Here is a 22,245-nt window from a genome sequence, read left to right on the forward strand (position 1 = left end):
CCTCAAACTTTCCCTACTCTTGTACAGTTTGCTGCAAATGTGACAGGAAAATGGTCCCACGTCTTCTCCATGAACATTTCTTATATGCACATTCAAGTTAAACTTTAGGGTAAAACCTCGATTGCACACTGGGCAGAAGAATTTGCTTCTTGCACCTATTCAAAATATAAGAACACGGCTTGAAACATTCAAAAACACAACTGAATAACTATTATTATGTAAACACTTTCAAAATAATAATAATAATAATAATAAAAAGCACTAACCAACCTTTGAGCAGAATAGGAAGCTAATAGAACTTTAACACAGTGTGTTTTACTTTCTATTATGCTGCAAACAAATAAATTCAATTTAAGTATTGTACGTGGCTTGGTGTCCAAGCATGATAAGCGGTCGACTTTTGATCTTGCCATCAAGTTCTCAGGTTCGAGTCCCACCATGGGTGCTATTTGTGAATGTTCGTTCCTTCATCAATTTCATCTAATCACCACTCATCCTTATCAGTGCAGTGCAATTAGCCAAAAGTGGCAGGTAAGAGATGCAATTACAGGTGATTTCAATGAATATGAAACTTATAATAATTCATTGGGAATCAGCAAAAGTATTGGAAACCATATCAGTATTGGATAAGCCATAGTGTAAAAAAAATTAAAGGAAATAAAAAAGCTAACATAATGAGTGTAATAGTTGAAGTAAATAGCTGGTTAAAAAAAAAGTTTGAATTTTATATGCAATTTATTCCCAAGCAAAGATTACAATGACATACAGAAAAACAGAATGTGCTTACACATGAATACTTCAAATCAAATGAAATGCAATAGCATACAGTATTAAAGTTTAGGAAATACATTTTTTTTTTCAAAACTATGCTTCAACTATCAGCATGCACTTTATAAAATTTTAAAGACTCTCTCAGTTCTAAATGTTTCATTTTGCTAACACTTTTTGTGTGACACAGTTTTATGTATCCTCAAGCTTTCTTTATTCTTGTATACTCTTTGACAGATGTTGCACCAAAACGGGCCCTTATCAACACTGTGAATATTCATGACGTGCACCTTCAGATGACCTTTGTGCAGAAAGCTTCGTTCACACAGAGGGCACTTCATTCGTTTTCTCTCTTCATAGTTTGGGAATACACACTGACCTGTTTAATGAGATAAAAGAAACAGTCTTCTTAATTTTTGCATTTTACACTACAAAACAAAATAACTATGATTTTCATTGTTGTGTGCAACAAACAAGCTTCACAATAGCAGCTACAAGTACAGTCATAGACACTTCTGGGTTGTGACAATCCCATTGGCTTTCAATGTGATCGTCACAACTAGAAGTGTCTGTGACTACAATCTGCTACTCAACTAAAATTCTACTAAGTATGAATGTTAGAACACAAAAATCACATGTGGACTTCTACACACACATGTTCAAAAGTACCTACAACACCAGAGATGCTCACATTTTTAAAAAAATAAGCTCAAAATGGGAGTATATTACATGAAGGATAAATGTATCACACAGCCGTTTATAATGGATGACTGGAATGGGGGGGGGGGGGATGTGATCAGCATGCAACATTTAAATATTTTGTACATCCAATATTATTTCAACATCAGTATTATTAGGGAACTGAAACTTGCAAGTATGAATAGTACTGGCTGGCTTTACCGCAGGTCCATTTGATTTCCAAATTCAAGCAGTTTTTTTTAAAAAAGAAAGAGCAGTACAAATTCGAAAAAAAAATGTCTTGCTTGCCACTCCATGTAAAAAAAAAAAAGCTCCTGCAGAGGATGTTACCAAAATATATGTATACATATATGTTCCTGTACATGTAACAAGAATCCGGCACCAAATATGGGTGGACACAAAGTAACGAAACATATCTTACATTAAGCTCCATAAAATCACTGCACCTATTAGTCAGCAATGCAAAATCAAATTTATCCAATGAAGAAAAATAATTGTTGTTTTCCATTGCAGAGATTTGTACTGTAACTTTGTACCAGGTAAATATGATCACTGAAAAAAATAAATGAAACATAGGTGCATGAAAAGCAACAAATTGATCCAAGAAGCTCAATTGTGCACTAGGAGAGGGGAGGATAGATGATTAAAGTACGGAGTAGAATATTCATAGAAACTATATCCATATACAATATCTACAAATGTTGATCTACAAACTCCTTTGCAGTGGCGGCGATTGGGTCCCAAACCTGGGGGGAAGCAAAGACAGTACATTTTCCTTTGTACATAAGATTTAGCATAACGATGGGCAAAAACTGGGGGGGGGGAGAACTGCCCCCTTTATCACAGCCACTGCTCCTCTGTCATCCTGCCAATATGCTGTCTCTGTGGTGTTGAAAAACATGCAATTTATGTTGGTTTCATTTATGAAAATGGGAATAATTAAGAACTACTTGAATCAGAAGAGCATTTAAGCGGTTATCTAGCTTTAGTTCACCTAATTTCTTAAATGCCCTCAAATCAATAAGTTATGGTTATTATCATTTAAATGATTTTAAAATTCTCATACATATTACAAATATCCTAAAATACAACCACAATGAAATTAAATAATGTATCTTGCAGACTGGAATAATTTGCTCTTTGCACACACACACAAACGTTTTAGGTCCACCAACTCTTCCAAACAGAAATCATAAAACACACCATTAACTTAAAAGCTTGCGAAAATTAGCGAGCAAACTTGAGGTGTAAAAGATAAACAATGTCTTATGTAAAGGTATTTATTTTAAATCATGGCAAATTTTCTACAGGCATACACAACACATGAAGCATTTCTCTACAGAAATTGTTTGGTTATTTGCAAAATCAAAAAATTACCATCACAACTTGTACTACATAATGCCCAAACAAAAATAACAATAATCATTAAGTACAGATACAAAATGGCTGAAATGGATATGTTAAAACAATATTACAACTTTTCACTTAAAAGTGAAATTCACCAAGCAATTTTAAGTTCTTATGCTTCTTTATTTTATGAATTCTTAAGCATTCACGATTTTTATATATTTTGTTACATATGTTACATAGAGCAGGCCCCTCTCCACTATGAATATTTTTCACATGAACTCTGAGGTGACCTTTCTGTCGAAAGCTTCGTTCGCAAAGGGGACATTTTATTCTTCTCTGTTCATCTGGAGCCCAGCCAAGCTGACCTATTTAATGACAAAAACAAAAGTTCAAGTACAATAAGTATTCCAGCAAAATGATTTCATGTATTACTTTATGCTTACATATATGTAATGAAAAGTGAGAATGAACATTTATGAACTATGTAAATATTTTTAAAAAGTACATTTTATTATTCTTAATATCAGGGCTGACCCAAAAATTACTGAACTGATACTGGTATCACTGACAATATCTATTCTGATTCTTGAACATAGAAACAATTTAAAGTTGTTTAGAAGAGTTCTGAATGGGATATTTCAGGAGTGACTGATATGCCATAATATTCAAATATAAGGTTTACAGACACTGATAAATCAATAGTTTAGAGATCTGATATAACATTACAAATGTTGCATGTAGAACTTGAATAATCGATTCATCTCCTTAAGCAATATCGCCCACTGAGAATGTAAGTATTCTATGTCCAATTTTTCATTTCTTCAGGAGAGCCCTTTAAAGTTTGGCATGATATATTCATTGAACCTTTGTCACCATTGCACTGAAAGTTTGTATCATTGCAAAAGCTGATATATTTAAGCCTCTCTAAAAATAAATAGTTGTTTCATTAGGTACTTTTGCTGAAATTAATAATTAAAATCTTAGATAGAACAATTGCACACAACACTACCTTTGATTTGAGAGTTCCAGTGTTCTATCCACCATATAGAACACTGCCTTCTGGAAGCGAGATGCAGATGAAATGAATTTGATTATAAGTTCGTCATTCAGTAGCAAAGTAAAATAAATAATTCATATCTTGGGAAATCAATCAAGTACTTTGATTCCACTATTATTAAAAAAAATTGTCTGTTACCAACGAAAGTAAGAACCGAAGACCACTACTATTACTACGCAGCTCCCACAAGTGACAGGTTAGAATGCAAGTGGTTTAACTCATACTCGGATGGCGCTTGTGGTTGGTTGAGGAAATTGTCGTAAGATTTCACTGGCTGTTGAAGTTTGCATTCTTGTGGTGGCTTTCAAATTCTGCACATGGACCAAAAAGACACTCAATATATTAACACTGGTTGCATGTAGGCATCAGACGATATCAGAGAGGATACAATTGCATCCTAAATAGACCACAGCCTAAATATCTCAATTTGTTTACAATTTGGAGATAGAACATTTGCATTCTCAATCGACGATATGTAACCAGGTGACCATAAAAGATTCTGCCTTAGAAGAACTGTGATATTTACTTCACAAATACAGATTATATTCATTAAAATAACAATATTTTTTATTTTTGTTATTTTACGTTGCTTTTCTGCTATTTTTTGAATAATCGTGATGATGAAATTGATGAAGGGACATTCATGAACATCCATGCCAGACTGGGATTCAAACCTGGGACCTCTGGCATCGCAGTGCACTGTGCTAACTACTCAGCCTTAAAGTAATAAGAAAATGGCAGAATGTTTGTATATTTGTAAATTACTACATTGAATTATTGTATATTTGTGTAAAAAGGTAAATTTTACTTTGGTACCTTACCAGAATTTCTTCAAATTTCATTGTATGCCACTAATTCTTTATAAGTATGCAAATTTATTTACAACCTAAAGACAGGTAAAGGCAAAGAAAGGGATTTTATTTCTAAGAAAAGACCAATCCAAACCAAGTTTCATATCAAAATCATATACTACTATGTAGCTAAGCTATAATAAAATTAACAACAAGTAATTTGTAATGAGATAACTTCTAATCTTTCCCTGTGAAAAAAATAAGATTTTACCAAAGTAAATAATCTCTAAGGGTGTCAAATTTAAAAAAAAAAATCAATTAATGTACACAATATGTCCACTCCAGCCAAAATTACTGTACAACTAGGTTCTTAATCTTAAACTAACATTGTATAATTTGCTATGCAAATTTACAGCTTACCTTAAAATACAAACACACAGGTACCAAAATTGAGTTTCTAATAATAAAGAGTCACTTTTGTTGTTAAGATGGTAGTAGCATTTACATTATGCACAGGTATCAATTCGATTAGTGTCTTTCTATTAAACTATAGCTATTACATGTAACTTAAACACAGTTTTGGTTATTGAATTACCAAATACCACAATATTCTTGATGGACAAGATTACAAAGGAAAAACTATCCCTTTGAAATTTAGTTCTTAACTGTGATGAGTGCTAAAGATAGAAAAAAAGAGCACCAAGTAATAAATTAGAAGACCTGAAAAATCTGTGAATTCAGATTTTTCAAGGTAGTACAAGAAACACTGAAAGCTAGAAAAGCTAACTTCCAGCACCCGTTCACAGAGCAGAACAGATATGTTGACTGCAAGTTTCTTCATAGGTAAATGCAGAAAGGCAGGTGCGATGCTACAAGAAAACTTGGCTTGACCTAAGATGATTTCAGTGTAATATACCATATTTACATCTGCTCTTCACTTCTTGCTCGCACATGGCTAACATACATGTGCTTTCGTAGACTGTTCTTGTTCTTGTATATCTTCTGACACACAGTGCACAGAAATGGGCCTTGATCATTTCCATGGGCATTTCGTATGTGCACACCGAGACTGCTCTTGAAAGTGAAACTGCGGCCACAGAATGAGCACTTGTCTCTAGTTCTTTCCTGATGCCCTTTAAATCCACTCCCACCTGTATAAAGAAAATAAAGAAAACTGCTAGAAAATATTGCTACGATGCAAATATAATGAGGAAAGAAAATTGTAAATTTTACTTACATTGAGAAAACGGACAATAGCTAACAACCGTGCATTAACTATTTTAGCTATGATACTAAAAAAATTATGGTTTATATGCATTTAAAAAATACTTACCTAAATGGATCCTCTGAAGTGACTTGGAACTTACAGTTGACATTAATGCTGAATTCATCTAATAATATTTTGAAAAAAATTTCATCCCTTACAAGATTCATGCAAATAAACTGTTTGTAAAATATTTCTAAAAATATTTTTTTTTGCAATTTTTACCATTGCTTATTTGATCATCCATATATCTTGTCAATAAGAATTCCACTTATATCCTTTGTCACATATATTTGAGACAGATGTCCAAATGTAGGAAAAATGTCTAAAAATATCTCAAATTCTTACCAAGGATATATCATCGTATCATTTGATTTTTCGAAGGGCAGAAAAGGAGAGATGGCAACAAAGGTGTTAATGAAAAAATGACGCACGAAATACACATCTAAATACAACTTGCTTTACTAGCAGCATGATATACTCAACATCACTCTCCAATCTTGTATTTGCTTTTTTTTGTTATTTAGCATCACTTTTCTGCTCTTTTTGCTAATAACAATGATTAGGATAAGTGATGATTAGATAAAATTAATGCCCAGGCTCAGACTCGAACTTGGTAACTTTGGAGGCAAGATCAAAAGTTAACTATATTTTGCACCCGGACACTGAGCTGGCCCTCCCCAATCTTTTCTTTTCTTTTCTCTCCCTTCTTCTTTTTTTCCAAGACATATGAATACCTTTTTCGTGTGTGCACTGTTCAGTTTTTAATGCACTTTTAAGTAAGTTTTTTATGTAACTATTTTGATTAGGTGAGAGAACAACTTTAACCTGAATCGCATCCATAAGTAAAGTATAATTTTAATTAAATTGGACTATTCAATTCAAATTCTATGCACAAAGAGAAGAGTGTGGAATAGACAGAATACTAGGTACAAAAATTAGACATAACAGACATTGAAATAGATTTATTGCAGGCATTTTTGAACACACATTTACAAAGCTATCATGGTAACTTCAAGATTTGTTTAACCTTTGGCAGACAGGACCCCTTTCTACCTGTAAGTTTCTAGAGTTGGAATGTTTTCAAGTGTGCTCCAGAAAAAAATATTGTAGAAAGCAATACATTTAGAAGAAATTAACTTTTACAAAAAGAAAAAAAAAATCCTACTTGGAGAGCACCTGTGGACCCCACAGTTCATAATAAAAATGTATTGTACAACATAAAAAAGTCTGACATGTGCTGGTAAATATCCTAATCTAGCAGTATGCTGGGGGCAATTGTTTTCTTGTAGGTACTGTGTAGATATATACATACGTACATGCCTTCTGCTGTTGTCAACAATTTTTTTGCCATGTATTAGAGGTCAAACAGGGGCAGATGAAAGTTTGAAAAATTACATTTTCAGGAAATTTTTGTTCTTTAAAATATTTTTGCACTTTTTTATATCAAGAAAGTAATATTTTCTCAAAGATTGGTTACATACCACTGTTCGACCAATAGCTTACTTAGGAAAAGTTGGCAACATCACTTTTTTTTTGTTATTGCACAATACATTTAATAATATTTTCTGATAAACCACAGGAGGATTTTCAATTATACTTAGTACAATTGTAGGTATTGTCACGGACACTTCTGGGTTGTAACAATTCCATTGAAAGTTAATGACTGTACAAACCAGTGCTACATTTTGGTTTTCTATTTATTTTACTATAATGGGGGGGGGGTCAAAGATGGTAACCAATAAGATATTTCTTCAACAATTTATGATGAATAGTTCTCATTTTATGATATTTTAAAAACATTTCCAAGCATTTAAAAAGCCTGTGCTTTAAAATTCATATTGATTAAAAAATAAAACCAACCTTTAGCAAACACCCCAAACTCCTATTGTATTGTTGTTCAACTATGTATTTTATGTATTTGTATGTATATAAATGAACAAAAAGTTTTGAAGAAATTATGCATTAGCTGCTGTTATATTGTGATGGTATATAAATGGACTAGCCATCCACTAAAGGTTAGAAGTAAACTACATAATCCTGACAACAGCTAACATACAAATTTACGTTATTGTAATAAACCTATAAATATAGGAAACAAAAAGATGTGCATATTCCTTAATACTATACCAACGAATGTTCTATAGAGAAGAAAATATAACTAGCAAGCATACTAGAACAATCTCTTTGACCTTGAAAAAAAACCAAATGGTTTTACACAGAAGAAAAAATGTAGATACTAGGTACTGTCTAAGTAAACACAAGGAACAACAAAAGATTTTTTAAAAACATACATTCATACAATTTAACAGATTTTACTAATAATGATGACTTACATTACTAAAAGAATGATACTTTGTACATGTGAGAAATATATCTGCTGTGAGAGAGCAGAAACACTTGTGCACTCTACATCAGAAAAGAATTTTATGTAAATTCTGTATCAATGCACCAAAATTTAGAAAAAAAGAGGAGAACTTTTCATTTCTAAATTATGCCCTTAAAAAAGTAAGGTGAAAACTCACTCTATTTTCAAATATATTGAAAAAAAGTCAGTAGTACCATATATTTCATCTAAATTATTTACTTCGCATCGAACTCCTCTTATAAAATATCTTCATAATACTAAAATAACTATAACAACATAAAAGTATTTGGCACATTGTTTTAATTCCTGCTCTCACTATAATCTTTTAATTTATAATTTTGTAGACTGAACATTGAGACAGTATACACTACAGTTACTTAATGAAAATATCACAAATACACACATAACTGAATATAGTGTTGATAAAAAGGCACTAATCAACCCATATGTTTGTATAACAAGGACAGAACTACTTGTCACTGTGTAAAAATATTTTTCAAATAGCACAAACCTTGCAAATATTTTGTTGAAAGTTATTTTATTGTAAATTAAGGAACTTAAATTGATGAAATATCAAGATGAACAAAAAAAAATACATATTTCAAGTAAACAAGGAAAATATACAAAGTCATGGTGATGAGGATAAAATTTTCTTTACAAAAATGGTAACTTATTATTGCACAAAATTAACAAATTGCAGGAAACTATTTCAACAGAATGAATGTAGTCATCACAAGACACTAACTTAAGATTTTACTGTTATTTATTTGATTGATACGTTATGGGTTTATTTTAGTGAAATCTCAAACTGATAGTGTTCTTGTATGATCTGTGGCACAGGAATGGTCCTTTGTTATCTTCATGGTAATTTTCCACAATGAATATTCAACTTGGCCTTCAATGTGAAATCTTCACTGTGAATGGGGTGTTTCCTCTTCATGCTCTGTTCCTTCCCCACCTTCAACGTAGAAAAAATTATATCTATGGAAAGAGGAAAAAATGTTTGTTATAATTTGGATAGTGTTTGTGTGAGAAACAGCAATAGGAATTTCAAATAACAATGTGATATTACAGGCTGTACACAAATGAACCTCCGGGGTTTTATAATTATATAAAATAAGAATGAACATGTAAATATGTGATTGGATGTGTGTTCTTCCAATACATTAAATTTCCAATATGACTATAATTAGTGGCGCGAAGGATATTGAGCCAGTACTCGACCTCATTCCAAGTATTAAGCATGTTGTTGGTAATGGTGCCAATGACAGCAGAAATTGGGTTGTGCAAGGCATTCACATCTGGCATTTTAGTGTAGTAGGCTGCATTCTTGATATACCCCCAGAAGTAGAAATCCCCCAGGGGTGTGATATTAGGAGAATGAGGACAGGGACCTCCTCACCACATCCAATGCCTGGTGAAGTTACATCTAACATGTTATGAAACTCAATGCTCCAATGAGGAGAAGATATGTCTTGTTGGAACACAATACTAGGTTGTACATGTTCAATTTGTGGAAAGGCAAACTGTTCTAGCATATCCAGATAGTTGTCATACCAATCGGTCTTATTGTTAAAGAAAAATGGTCTGAAAATCGTGTTAACATTAAGTCTGCATCAAACATTGTGCCTGGGACTGTCTCTGATGTGCTTGTGGACCCCCCCCCCCCCAAGAAATCCATACATGAACATTGTGCCAGTTATCTTTGCCCAATACTATATGTAAAAAGTTGCTTCACCTGAGAACTGACTTGTCTTCCGGTTAAAGATCTGAACTTCATATGTATGGAAGCACAGTCTTTTATGTAAGACTGTATGAACAGCTGAAGCAGGAATTACAGTTCCCTTGAGGCTTGCCTGATAGATTTTCTCAGAATGTGGACGAAAACCTCACATACAACCTCAACTCCCTCATCAGAGACTTGAAGCATACCTCCTGCATGCTTTTTCAACAAACTCCCTATTTCTAGAAAATTCAGAAACCATTCCCTGATGCTCTTGTCAAAGAATGGCAGTCACTGACCACACAACAAAAGTTATGTTGTGTGTCTGCAAATCAATTTGTAGTTTGTGTTTTTTTACCAACTTACGCAAAGACAAGACTGACAACATTCAAGTGAACTAGGGGGTAACAAAACAACAACAAACATAAACTTGGGAGTATACGAAAGCACAGAACCATCCTACCTGGTTCTTCAAAGGATGTTAAAACCATGGATGTTTTTTATGTACACCCAGTATTTTCCATATTTCCATACATCTAACACATCCTCCCCGTTAAGTATACCAATGTTCTTGAGCCCAGGTTCCTAGGTGTAATTCACAGTGATTCAGATCTCACTTTTAAGTTAGTTCCAATCATGATTAACCTACAGAAAACCTAATACATTTTTTGGAGCCTATACAGTTATGTAGGAGGGGTGGAAGAAATTCAATTTTAAAGAACACTTTAAATTCTTTATCCCCAAACCATGCAGACAGTGTGCACCTTTTCAAGCAGAGTAAATAACATAGTGAGGAGTTCAAAGTTCATTATTATACAGGGTCCGGCAGAGGAGTTAGACGGTTTTGAAATGTGAATAACACACCTAATTTTCAAAGGTAAAGAAATGTATTACTACAGAAATACAGATTATGGTATGCCATTTTAAGTTATTGTATGCCAATTGCCATGGCAATTCTTTATGACTTAAAAATGATGTCCTTCAAGTGACTTCCATTTACGTGTACACACATTCGAAGCCTCTCCCAGAAGTTGCATACAGCACATTGCAATATTTCACCATCAATGTTTGCAATTTCATCTCTAATTGCAAGCTTCAGGCCGTCTAATGTGCGAGGTTTATTCACATATACTTTGGATTTGAGGAATCTCCACAGAAAAATCACAGATTGTAAGGTCTGGTGACCGAGGAGGCCAAGGTATGTCACCAAACCGGGAAATGACATGTCCTGGAAAAGTTGACGAACAACAGCCATAGAGGATCTAGATGCGTGAGCCATTGCTCCATCTTGTTGGAACCATATGTTTTGCTGATTTATCCTACGCCTACGCCGAAGCGGACGAAGTTCTGGTAAAACAAAAGTATTCATCAATGCGATATAGCGTTCGGAGTTCACCGTCACACAATCCCCATCTTCATCTTCGAAGAAATACGGGCCGATGACACCAAACGCTCAATGTTGCACATTCCAGGGCTCCATGCTTACTGGGCTGACAAACGTTAAGCAGGCCACTAACTTCTCACCGGATTGCCGATTACACTGATGAACAAATTCAAACTTTTTTTTGCTTCTTTGAACGAAAATAGGTGATTATTTATAATTCGACCCCGCTGAATCCAAATCTGAAAGTAGAAATGCTGTATCACCTATCGTTTTCCCTGGATTTCCATATTTTGATTTTAATAAAAATTTAATTCCCTTTGTAATAATACATCGAAATTTGAAATTATTTTTGTTTGTTTGCTCATGAAATAAGATTTAAATATTGAAGTGAATAACTATGAAATATAAAAAAAATTAAAAAATATATATAGGACCGATTTTGACTGTTCAATTAAGAAATTTCATGCAAGAAAAAGGGAAAAAAAAACACATTTTTACTCACATTTTCAAATTTTTTTTCTTGAACTCTGCCGTTCGTAACTGCCACCAGAAACCTCTTCCTTGAGGTTCCAACAGTAGTCTGCTAACATGTTCTGTACCGATTTTCCTGCATATCGTTTCTCCATGACAGAAATATCCTGGTGAAATCTCTCGCTGCATTCGTCACTAACCGCTTCCAAGTTAGAGGGGAAAAAGTACAAATGCGAAAGTAAAAAGTGAATTTTCAAGGACATATTGCACCCCATGCGCTGATAACGCTTCAACAAGTTCTTAACAAGTTTCTTGTAGTTGTCAGCTTTCACATTTGCAAGAAAATTACAGCATACTTGTCTGAAAGCTAACCATGCGCATTTCTCTTTTTCTGTTAGCAATTCCACAAAGTTGTCATCATGAATGATCTCACGGATTTGCGGCCCAATAAATATGCCTTCTTTTAACTTACTATCACTGAGTTTAGGAAATGTTTTTCTCAAGTGCCCAAAACCCTCACCGTGTTTATCCAAAGCCTTAACAAAATATTTCATCAGGCCTAACTTTATATGCAACGGTGGTAACAAAATCTTGTCTTTCTCAAGTAGAGGGTGATTCCTAACACACTTCTCTCCAGGAATTAAGTTTTTTCGTATGGGCCAATTCACAATGTTGTAATGTTTATATTTTGCCCGACTGTCCCATTCGCAAAGAAAGCAACAAAATTTTGTAAACCCAGACTGCATGGCTAACAGTATACCAATCATTTTGAGGTCTCCGCATATCTGCCGACCATATTTTTCATAATTTACCACTTTTAATATTGTATCCATATTTTCATACGTTTCCTTCATGGTGGAAGAATAGGCAAGGGGTACTGATGGGTATATATTCCCATTATGCAACAATACTACTTTTAAACTATTCTTAGATTAATCTAAAAATAGTCTCCACTCGTTTGGGTTCCAACTCCTTCCAAGTTCTTGCAGAAGGCCTTCTACATCATTGCACTAAGTTAACCCATTACTAACAGAAAAAAATGTGTCAGTGATTGTTGGCGTTTCCGATATGACACCTTAACACCATCTTGTAATAAATTCCACCCTCGGAGACGAGAACCTAATATTTCCGCTTGAATTTTAGAAAGGTTGAGGTCTCTGACTAGATCATTTAGTTCGGTGTTTGAATATGAGGGTCCAGGTTCGTCATCTGGAGAAGCACTGCTTGGTTCTGTTTCATCCACTGTCCATTCTTTAGGAGGCTTAGGAATTGGTATAAAATCATGACTCATAGGTTTCTTGGCTGAAGGAACATCAGGATAAAATATAGAATGTTTTGATTTTGAACTATATCCCACTATGTTTGTTAAACAGAAGTAACAATCCATAGTATGATCTTTCTGTTCTGTCCATATTACAGGGTTTCTGAAGGGCTTTGATTTGTGAGTGCCATTAAGCCAACCACGTAAAGTTCGCGAACAATTACAACAAATTTTACCTGGTGCCCAGCTTTTTCCCTCGTCTACTTTACTTCCAAAATACAAATCATATGCTTTTTTCACTATAGGAGTGATAGTATTTCTCTGTGACTTCGGAGTTAATTCCCCGCAAACATAACAAAACAAGTTTGGGTTATTCACACATTTGCGTGACATGGCGAACTCATTAATTGAGTTATAATATATTTCTTTAAAAAAACAATTATGAATGCTCTTATCGTTTTGTTAAAATACAACTTACACTTCACTTCACTATACACAATATTACATTCACAATTTCACGAACATACACAAACATAAAATACGGCTACTCGCAAAGGCTACTCGCGAAGTTATCGGAAAGGAAGTTAAGACTCGACTAACCCACAAAAGAACAAATTTTAACAGAGAAACAGGAAATTACTCTATTGCCAGATGTTTCCTCCACGAAATTTAAGTGCCAGTCATAAACACACAAGGTCGCTAAAAAGTTCTTATCCATTTGCTAGGAACCAAACGTTAAGCCGTATGCGGAGCAGGGTGCGGAGACCTGAAACCATAAAACTATAAAATGTGGGTGTTCTGCAAAAACTTTAGGTGATACAGGAAAACGGATGCGATATTCGTTCTCAGCACATCTGAATACATAAAGATCACTTAGTTTTATTTAAAGGAGTATTTCATTGTTTATCAGTGTTATTGATCTGAATTTATTTCAATTGTTCAAACGGACAAAGCGCTGACTCAAGATCTTACGTAGCTCATTTAAAAGGAAAGGAAAAAGGCCTTCGAATGTGTATAGAAGTAAATTGAAGGCATCATTTTTTTTTACACAAACTGTCGTGGTAAATAAAAATGGCATACAATAACCTGTATTTCTGTAGTAATGCATTTCTGTACCTTTGAAAATTAAGTGTGTTATTCACATTTCAAAACCATCTAACTCCTCTGCCGGACCCTGTATGTTGAACTAGTAACATGAATGTATGTAAAGAAAAGTTGTATTTTGGGGGGATACCAATAAACACTAAATAAGCACATATCTTTATGTGAAACAGTAAGTGATAAATCAAAATTTCTCATTTCTGGAAATATTATTGAGAATATATGAAATTACAATCTTTTGTTGTAAGTGCCAGGCTTTCCCAGTCAACAATGAATTATTTGAATGCTGCAATAAGCTACTTTAGTTCCCAACTGAGTTTATACAGTTGCAAGTACATATTTGACTCAGACAACCCCACATATTCACAATCTCAGTTATTTGTAGAGGTGATATGATCAGCACCATGTTCCAGCTCCCTTTACGCCCAGATATTTATTTATTACAGTGAACCGCAGAGCTGCTTCATTTGCAGAAACATTCCAAGAAAAATTTCCACCTAAAATCACCCACACTGGGAAAAAAACCCAGGTCCCCCACATAGCAGTCAGATGTCATACCAGTAGGACCATCACGGCTCTCATAAATTACAAACAGAAAAGTGAAATAAATAATGCATAACGTCCATTTTGAGTTTTTTATCACAGGAAAATTTTGTCATAGTAAGTAAGCTGTGTTACAGTTATGAGACAAAGGAATTGAGTTGTAGAGATATACACAGCAGAGGTGTCTTCTGGGCGCATGGGTCAATTGTGGGAAAATAATTATTACTTTCTTTCACTTCAGATCCAAGAAATGTAAAATAAATACTTCTCCTATATGAAGAAATTAGAATGTAGAAATGCTAATTAATGTCGTCGCAGAGCAAGCTGTCGGATTGACCGCATCACCAAAGGAAGATTTTAACATGGGCAAGCACTGCTCGCGTGTTTCTTCCCTCCCCTCTCCGCTTCTTCCCCCTCACAATGTGTGAATATCGCATTGGCTGCATGCGGTGAGGTGACAGTTACAGAGAAGAGTGTGCTTGTTGTTTTGTCGAACAAAGAGGTGGCATCGATTGATCTTTCTCCTTGGAGGTAGTGCAATGCACATTTAGTTTAAAGTTTGGTTTATTTTTATTTCTGGGCCTCTTTCAAAGTTCCACATGACTTAGTGCAGTATTTTCCTGAAATATTTAAAAAATGACGGAAAATGAAACAGAGGGTGTGATACAGGACCTAATTAAAAAACCATTCAACTTTCGCTCTTTCTCGGAAAAACAAGAAATAGTTAAAAATGATAGACCTTGCCCTTCTTTAACCGGCCTGTGTAGTAATCGTAAGGATAAGAAACAGGAGTATGTAAGACATTTTCAAACTGCACAATACAAGAAAACTAGCTGGTTAGCAGGTTGTGATGTTACAGAGGTTATAATTTTATGAAGACTTCCAGATCAGACATCAAACCTGGTGAGTTTTAAACTTTTATTATCTATATTTCATTACTTTATATGTTATGCAATATTTAGTAACATTAATGTGCAAATCGTCAACTATTGAATACGTATTATGCTATTCCCCATTCCATAATATATATGTTTTAAAAAATTTGTGTACAGCATGCTCTTTATGAAAATCCAGGATACCCCACTGATACACAGTGTAAATGCTCTTCAGTCAAAAAATTTTCTATGGATACCTTATGGGATGGGGGAGTTTTTCCTTGTGTGCAAATATTAAAAACGGCAAGTAAACTCGTACAAAAGCAATAGAACTCCAAGACTCTGCCTGCGTGTGACAAAAAGTAAACCTTTAATTCCTACTTTAATAATCTAGAATTCAGACTGATGTACAAGAGGACAATGGGGTACAACATAAGTGTTGCTTAAATAAAAGAAGGAAAAAAGTTGAAAAATTACTCCATAGTTGCCATATCCTTCCTTAGCCTTCCATGAAGAGTCCGTTCCTCCTTGTGGTATATGTACAGGTGGTGCCTCAGGCTGTTTTTCGTTTTGTACGACTTCCCACAAAACGTACACAAGAACTTCTCCTCTTTCCCTCCATGAATGTCCTTCAAGTGAGTCACAAGATTCGACTTGAAAGTAAAGCCTCGGCCACAAATGGGACACTTGTTCTTCTTCCTCTTCTTCTCCTGTATTGCAAGGGTATTTAGACCTATTGAAAGGAGGAAAAAAAAAGAAACTTCAGTTTTTACTGTTAAAAATGGAACAATTAATAGACAAATATTAAAACTTAAAGTTAAACCTATTATTTTTTAAATGTAATGAATAAAACTTCTGAATGAATGTAATTAACATTGCTAAGTTCATTTTTACCCAATTACAGAAAAGAAACATGCTAGACAACCCATTGAATACTATATCTTGATCTATTTTTGCCACATGATTGACTTTTTCTTTACAGAAATGTGGCAAGAATACTTTACTACATATTTCACAAGTGCAAAAGTAAAGTAGAGTGGGATGTGTAAGTATTACCAAGCAAATTGTCCACCACCATGTCCATTCTCTTTGTTTCACATGATGAGCTTCATGAGTTGGAACAAAATGCCAAACAAGCTGTGGACAACCTCTACACCAACATACATAAAAATCCATTCCTTGAAAACACATAATGGACATGTTTACCAAGCAATACTTGTGAATTCCACTCTACAGAAAATGAATATCATCTTTGGATGACACACACTGGAACTCCACATAAAGCTAATTCTTGTGAATTTCATTATTAAGTTTAAGAACAGGCCTAGGTCTGCATATGTCCATATAGTACTGTGAATACTTACCATTCTAACAATCTTCGTGACTGGAGGTGTAAAGCTGATTCTTGAAATCAATTAGATGTCTATATTTCTGAACAACTTTACTGCACATAAAATTTAACAACCAACATTCCCATATACAAAAATATGGTTTCTATTTAATTCTTCTTTTATGCAAGTCCCTACCCCCACATCTCCTAAATGTGCCTTCATGGCACGGGGCTATATGCACAGGAAACTTCACCTTTAATATAAGACTTGCTTGAATTATATGCAACTTCTTGCTTTATAATCACATGTATACAAGTGCAAAAATTCATTTTAGGTTATGTTTCTTGGTATCTCACTGTCCCTTTCATAGATTTATTTTAAAATATAGGAATAGTAGTCAAGTAGCCATAACGATTTCATATCATACTGCAGGCGTGAGTCGAACCTAGGACCAGGCAGCATAAATAAATAAGCTAATCATGTTATAAAAATGGGTCATGCTGAAGCATTGGAAATGAGCTTCTTAAAAGCTAATCACACCAGCGACCTTCAGCGGAGGTGGGAAAACTCCGCTGACATTGCATTAGGCTAGCTCAATATGAAAATCAGGAAATCAGCCTTTTCCTCAGAATCACCATTGCCAAAGGACGCGATCGAGTCAACTGTCTTAACGGCCGATAGTTCGAATTTCATTTAAATAGGTCGCGAGAGAAAAACTCTCTCTTAGTTGTCTTCCGTCTTCCGCCAGATGAAGTAGTTACAAAAGAACTCCGTTTCTAGTTTCTCTCAGTTTACATTGAATCCAGTTATCGCGAAAGAGCTCCATAGTTGCCATAAGTTTAGATAAAGGAGCAAATGAACGATCGGGAAGTTAAAGTTTATCGTTTAGAATATCGGTCTACGAAAGTACAGAGTTTGGAGCCTGGAGTTGCTCCCTCGTCCGTTTTATTACAGAGTAGGGCTACATCACAACGAGGACCAGCAGAGAAGAGATTGCAGTAGAACTACAGGTAAACAAACATTCCTTAGGTCTTCCTCACCCTACGTGTCCAGTCAATAGAAGTATTTTTATAAGAAATTGTGTTTAGTGATTCATTTATCAGGGGTGTCACCCCTTACCCTTTATGTTCCTCTCGCTTAGCAAGCGAGTGGCCAAAGGCTGTCATAGCCTATCAAAGATCCCCCAAATATTTGGTCATTAGACGATGTTATAATATGATGGGAGTTAAAAATTATCTCAAAGTTAAAATAGATAAATATTTTATTATTTGGTAATAATACGCAAAACTTGTACAGGATAAAAAGCATTACTATTTTATTACACATCTATTATAAAAAGCACAATACAAATAGCAAATAGTCTGGTACATTGGAATAAATCAAATTTTCGAATTCTGGTCATTTGATACAACAAAACATTTAAATTTATCTATGAAATCTTAAGTTCATGAAGCCCAAAGATACATAAACAATTGAAATGTCAATGACTGATAATGAGAATCAATATTTACAACCATGTAAGTCTGTATAACTTTTTAAAAGTAAAATTTATCATGAAACTTTTTACTCTATGGTAATATTCATAATATGGAATGGGTGTTTATTACCAAAAAGAGCTGGAAAGGTTTGTCTTACATATGCTTCTCTACATTCTGCACAATTCTCCTTGTACACACATTTTCTACTAGCTTACCACCCACTCAAATGAATTCTGATATCATTACGTAACTACAAATGTAATCAAAATATCATTTCACTGCTCCAAAACTACACAGAAGCATTCTTGTTATGGTATAAATACATATGATTTCTCAGGCTGCTATTATTTTTATACTCTTTGAGACAGATCTGACATGTGAAAGGTCCTTGAGCATCTCCATGCACATCCCTCATGTGTGTGTGAAGATTCCCCTTCCAAGTGAAGCCACGGAAACACAAAGGGCATCTGACGTTCTTTTTAGGCTTCTCCGTTAATCCAGACAGGATAAAACCTAACAAAACAAGGAGGAAAGATATATTTAGAAAGTAATTCAATGAAAGCTTCCAAATGTATATTAAACTGTTGCTAATGCTTGAGATATGTTAATAACATATCGTTTTGTGATGTAAGAACACTCACTGCAAAAAGTGGGGTTACATAATATGAAAAATCAATTATAATAATCGCCAGCATCTACCAATGTTTAGTGGTGTTTGCCATATGTCCACCTCTAGCATATGCAGAGGGGGCTGATAGGGAGATAGCCCCTCCAAAGTTTTGAGAAAATCAACATTTTCAAATGAAACCAATCAAGAACTCAAAAGAAATCGGAGTTGTATATGCAAACCCTCCTTCAAATGGCACCCAATTGCCATTCTTGAGTGTATGCCACCCCTCCTAGAAAGTAACTATGCACTATACACCTTTTCAACTCCAGCCCCTCCTTCAAGTCCTGCATACCCAATGAAGTCCAGTTTATGCTCAGATAAATCCAAGCCACTGTGCAAAAGTGCCTCCATTGGAAACATGGGGACCTCTTCATTTCAAGGTGATATCACTAGTCAGTACACTATAGGGGAGGTATACCAACATCTAGCAATGATTAGTTGGCTTGGGGTTTACCTTACCATGTCCCAAAATATTAATACAAAGTGAATATCACTCATCTTTGCTATACGTTTTGTAATTCACTTCAGTATTTCATCACATTTACTTAGAATCTTCAGGATAAAATAATATAACGAATAGTAAGATAAAACATGCACAAGATTAACACTACAAAGGATAATTGAACAGACAACATAATAAGGGAATTTGCAAATCAAATGGAAATTATTCCGGAAATGTATTCACCAATTGCATCACTTTACACAGCTAGTAATGTAAACAGAAATTAAGTTGTAAAAAAAACACGCACTAGATTTATTATATGCCCACATGATTTCTGACTGGCACAAAGAAAGCAAAACACATTTTTAAAATTTAAAAAGAAAATACGTCTACAAATGTGTAAAGGGTTGGAACATTTGAAATCAACCACTTGTAAGTACACCCTCCTCATATTTTTAAAATATGTTTTATTTGGTTTACATACATGCAGACATATAATGTTATCAGACTATCATTAAATTTAAAATTTCAGACTATGTTTTTAGATTTCACTATCTACAATTTTGTATAGGAAATACTACCCAACTATATTATTATCAGAAAGGAATTCTTACCGTCTGCCAGTATCCATGATGGAGAGATTAGTGTAATGTACTATGAAGCCAAAGGTTTCAGGTTTGAACCCTGGGTAAGACATGAGTATATCATCATCCACTCCATCAGTTCATCAATCCTCAATGTCGCAATTGACCCACAAGGTAGAAAAGCCATTTAAAAATAGCTAAAAATAGAATTAAAAGCCACTTACCTTAACGTGTGATCTATTCTTATTGTTCTTCAATGTTTTAGCACATATAATGTGGTTCTACTTCAGGTTCCAAGCAATCATAGCTTCGGAAAGGAACGCTCAAACGTGGCGAAATTAAAAGAGGCGATAAAAAAATTCCAGATACTGTAAAGTGCAGATACCAATAACCGATATTCTACTGATCCAATATATATAATGAATGATTTATTAACCTCCCTAATTAATATTTATAACTAGATGAATGCATATTTGACATTTACTTTATAAAACAAGAGCATCTAAATTATTTGATAATACTCATAAAAATTAAAAAGTACCAGAATTTTGTACTAAATTAGATATTTGTGAATATTAGATCAGTAAAATTATTGGTAATTTTATGAACGATATCCCTATCTCACCCTTACTAAAAAAGAGCTCATGTTTCGTGTATTTGCTTATTTTAAAATAAGAAACTAAAAAAAAAACAACTTCCTAACCAATATGTGGCTTGTTGATTGAAATGTTCATTTTTTCCTTAAATGCAGTTTTCTCAGGTTCAAACACTGCAGAACGTGATAAAATATTTTGAACAGACAGTACAGACTTATTTGCCAAGGGCTCCATGGAATTTTGTGAATATATTTGCAGTGGTTTATCCAGTATCTTTAATTTGGGGGGGGGGAATTCTGAAAAATTTAGAGGGTGTGGATAAATCACTAGATACGTGTACCCCTGACATAGTGTAACATGATAATCTGATTGTGTTCATTTGTAGTAAGGTATCTAGAACATGGTGCTGTTCACATTACATTTGTCTATAACCACGACAGACAATGGTGGCATCTAAGCATCAAAGGATTGAGCTAAATACAAAGAATTAAGAGGAACAATAAGTATCAAGCAGACGTAATTAATGTAATTAATTTTTTAAATTAAATTAATGTAATTTTGACAACATGACATGACATTCGAATTCTGTGCAAATCTATATTTTATGTTGCTATTTTATTTGCATTTAAAAAAGTAAGGAATTACGAATTGAGCCATACCATGAAGGCACACGGGGAGTGTGGAAGAAGGGACCTCTACATTCCATATCTCGGCAATAGTGGAAATGATGTGATCAGTACTATGCTTCAGTCCAGCTTCCCCTAGTATGCATTCACTGTGGCTGGATGAGTCCCAGAGCTACTTTATGCAGCGACATTGTCAGAAAAACTTCGACAAGGAATTGAACCTAGGTCTTCCATTTGATGGTCATGTGCCCTATTGCCTATACTAGATCAACTCCAAATATTTTTCACAGAGAAGAAACCAATAATAAACTAATTTCATACATTCTATAATTTTATTATAAGCATACTACAGAATTTTACAAATCATATGGTTACATGTAATTCTGGTTCTTCAGATATAATAACAAAATGTAAATAATATACATGCTATTTGTATTTTGTGACCTAGAAGCATGCCCACTGAAAAACTGATTTGTTACATCCGACTGTCAGGAGCAAGGTGGTATTTAAAAATAGATAACCACAATATTTAATACTTCCACTTATTTTGGGGGTAGAGAGGAGGGACAACATGTAGATTCTATATAATAAGGATGGGCCGATATGAAATTTTGGCCCATACTGATAAAGTACCGACATAAAATTTACCGATAACCGATATTCTACCGATCCGATATAAAATTCCAATTGGTCCTTAAGGAACCTCAATAGTTCATTAACCTCCTTAATAAATGTTTGTTACCTGGTGACTGGAGTGCAAAAGAAGTTGCATATTTAGACATTTACTTTATGTAGATTATCCATAAAAATTATATCAAAATTGCAGAATTTTGCACTAAATTATAGGTAAGATATTTATAGAT

General features: G+C 34.2%; 1 protein-coding gene across 7 annotated transcripts in view; it reads right to left on the minus strand.

Annotated features, from left to right (window-relative positions):
- The window catches only part of LOC145987728 (uncharacterized), a 319,042-nt gene that overhangs the window by 48,667 nt on the left and 248,130 nt on the right, over window positions 1-22,245 (minus strand). The window contains exons 6-7 of one of the 7 annotated variants that reach the window (XM_083122331.1): window positions 16,133-16,388; window positions 9,181-9,278 (exon numbers count right to left, since the gene is read on the minus strand). The exons of 3 other annotated variants lie outside the window; for them this stretch is intronic. In XM_083122331.1, the coding sequence (XP_082978457.1) occupies window positions 9,209-9,278; window positions 16,133-16,388 (326 nt within the window). In that variant the 3' untranslated portion in view covers window positions 9,181-9,208. Of the gene's footprint in view, window positions 1-907; window positions 1,148-2,937; window positions 3,183-5,586; window positions 5,817-9,180; window positions 9,279-16,132; window positions 16,389-22,245 lie in introns of those variants that run through there. 3 more of the 7 variants (XM_083122371.1, XM_083122356.1, XM_083122357.1) reach the window with 3 other exon arrangements.

The sequence above is a fragment of the Lepisma saccharinum genome, chromosome 5, assembly GCF_977018435.1.
Source record: "Lepisma saccharinum chromosome 5, izLepSacc3.1, whole genome shotgun sequence".
Taxonomy (NCBI): Eukaryota; Metazoa; Arthropoda; class Insecta; order Zygentoma; family Lepismatidae; genus Lepisma; species Lepisma saccharinum.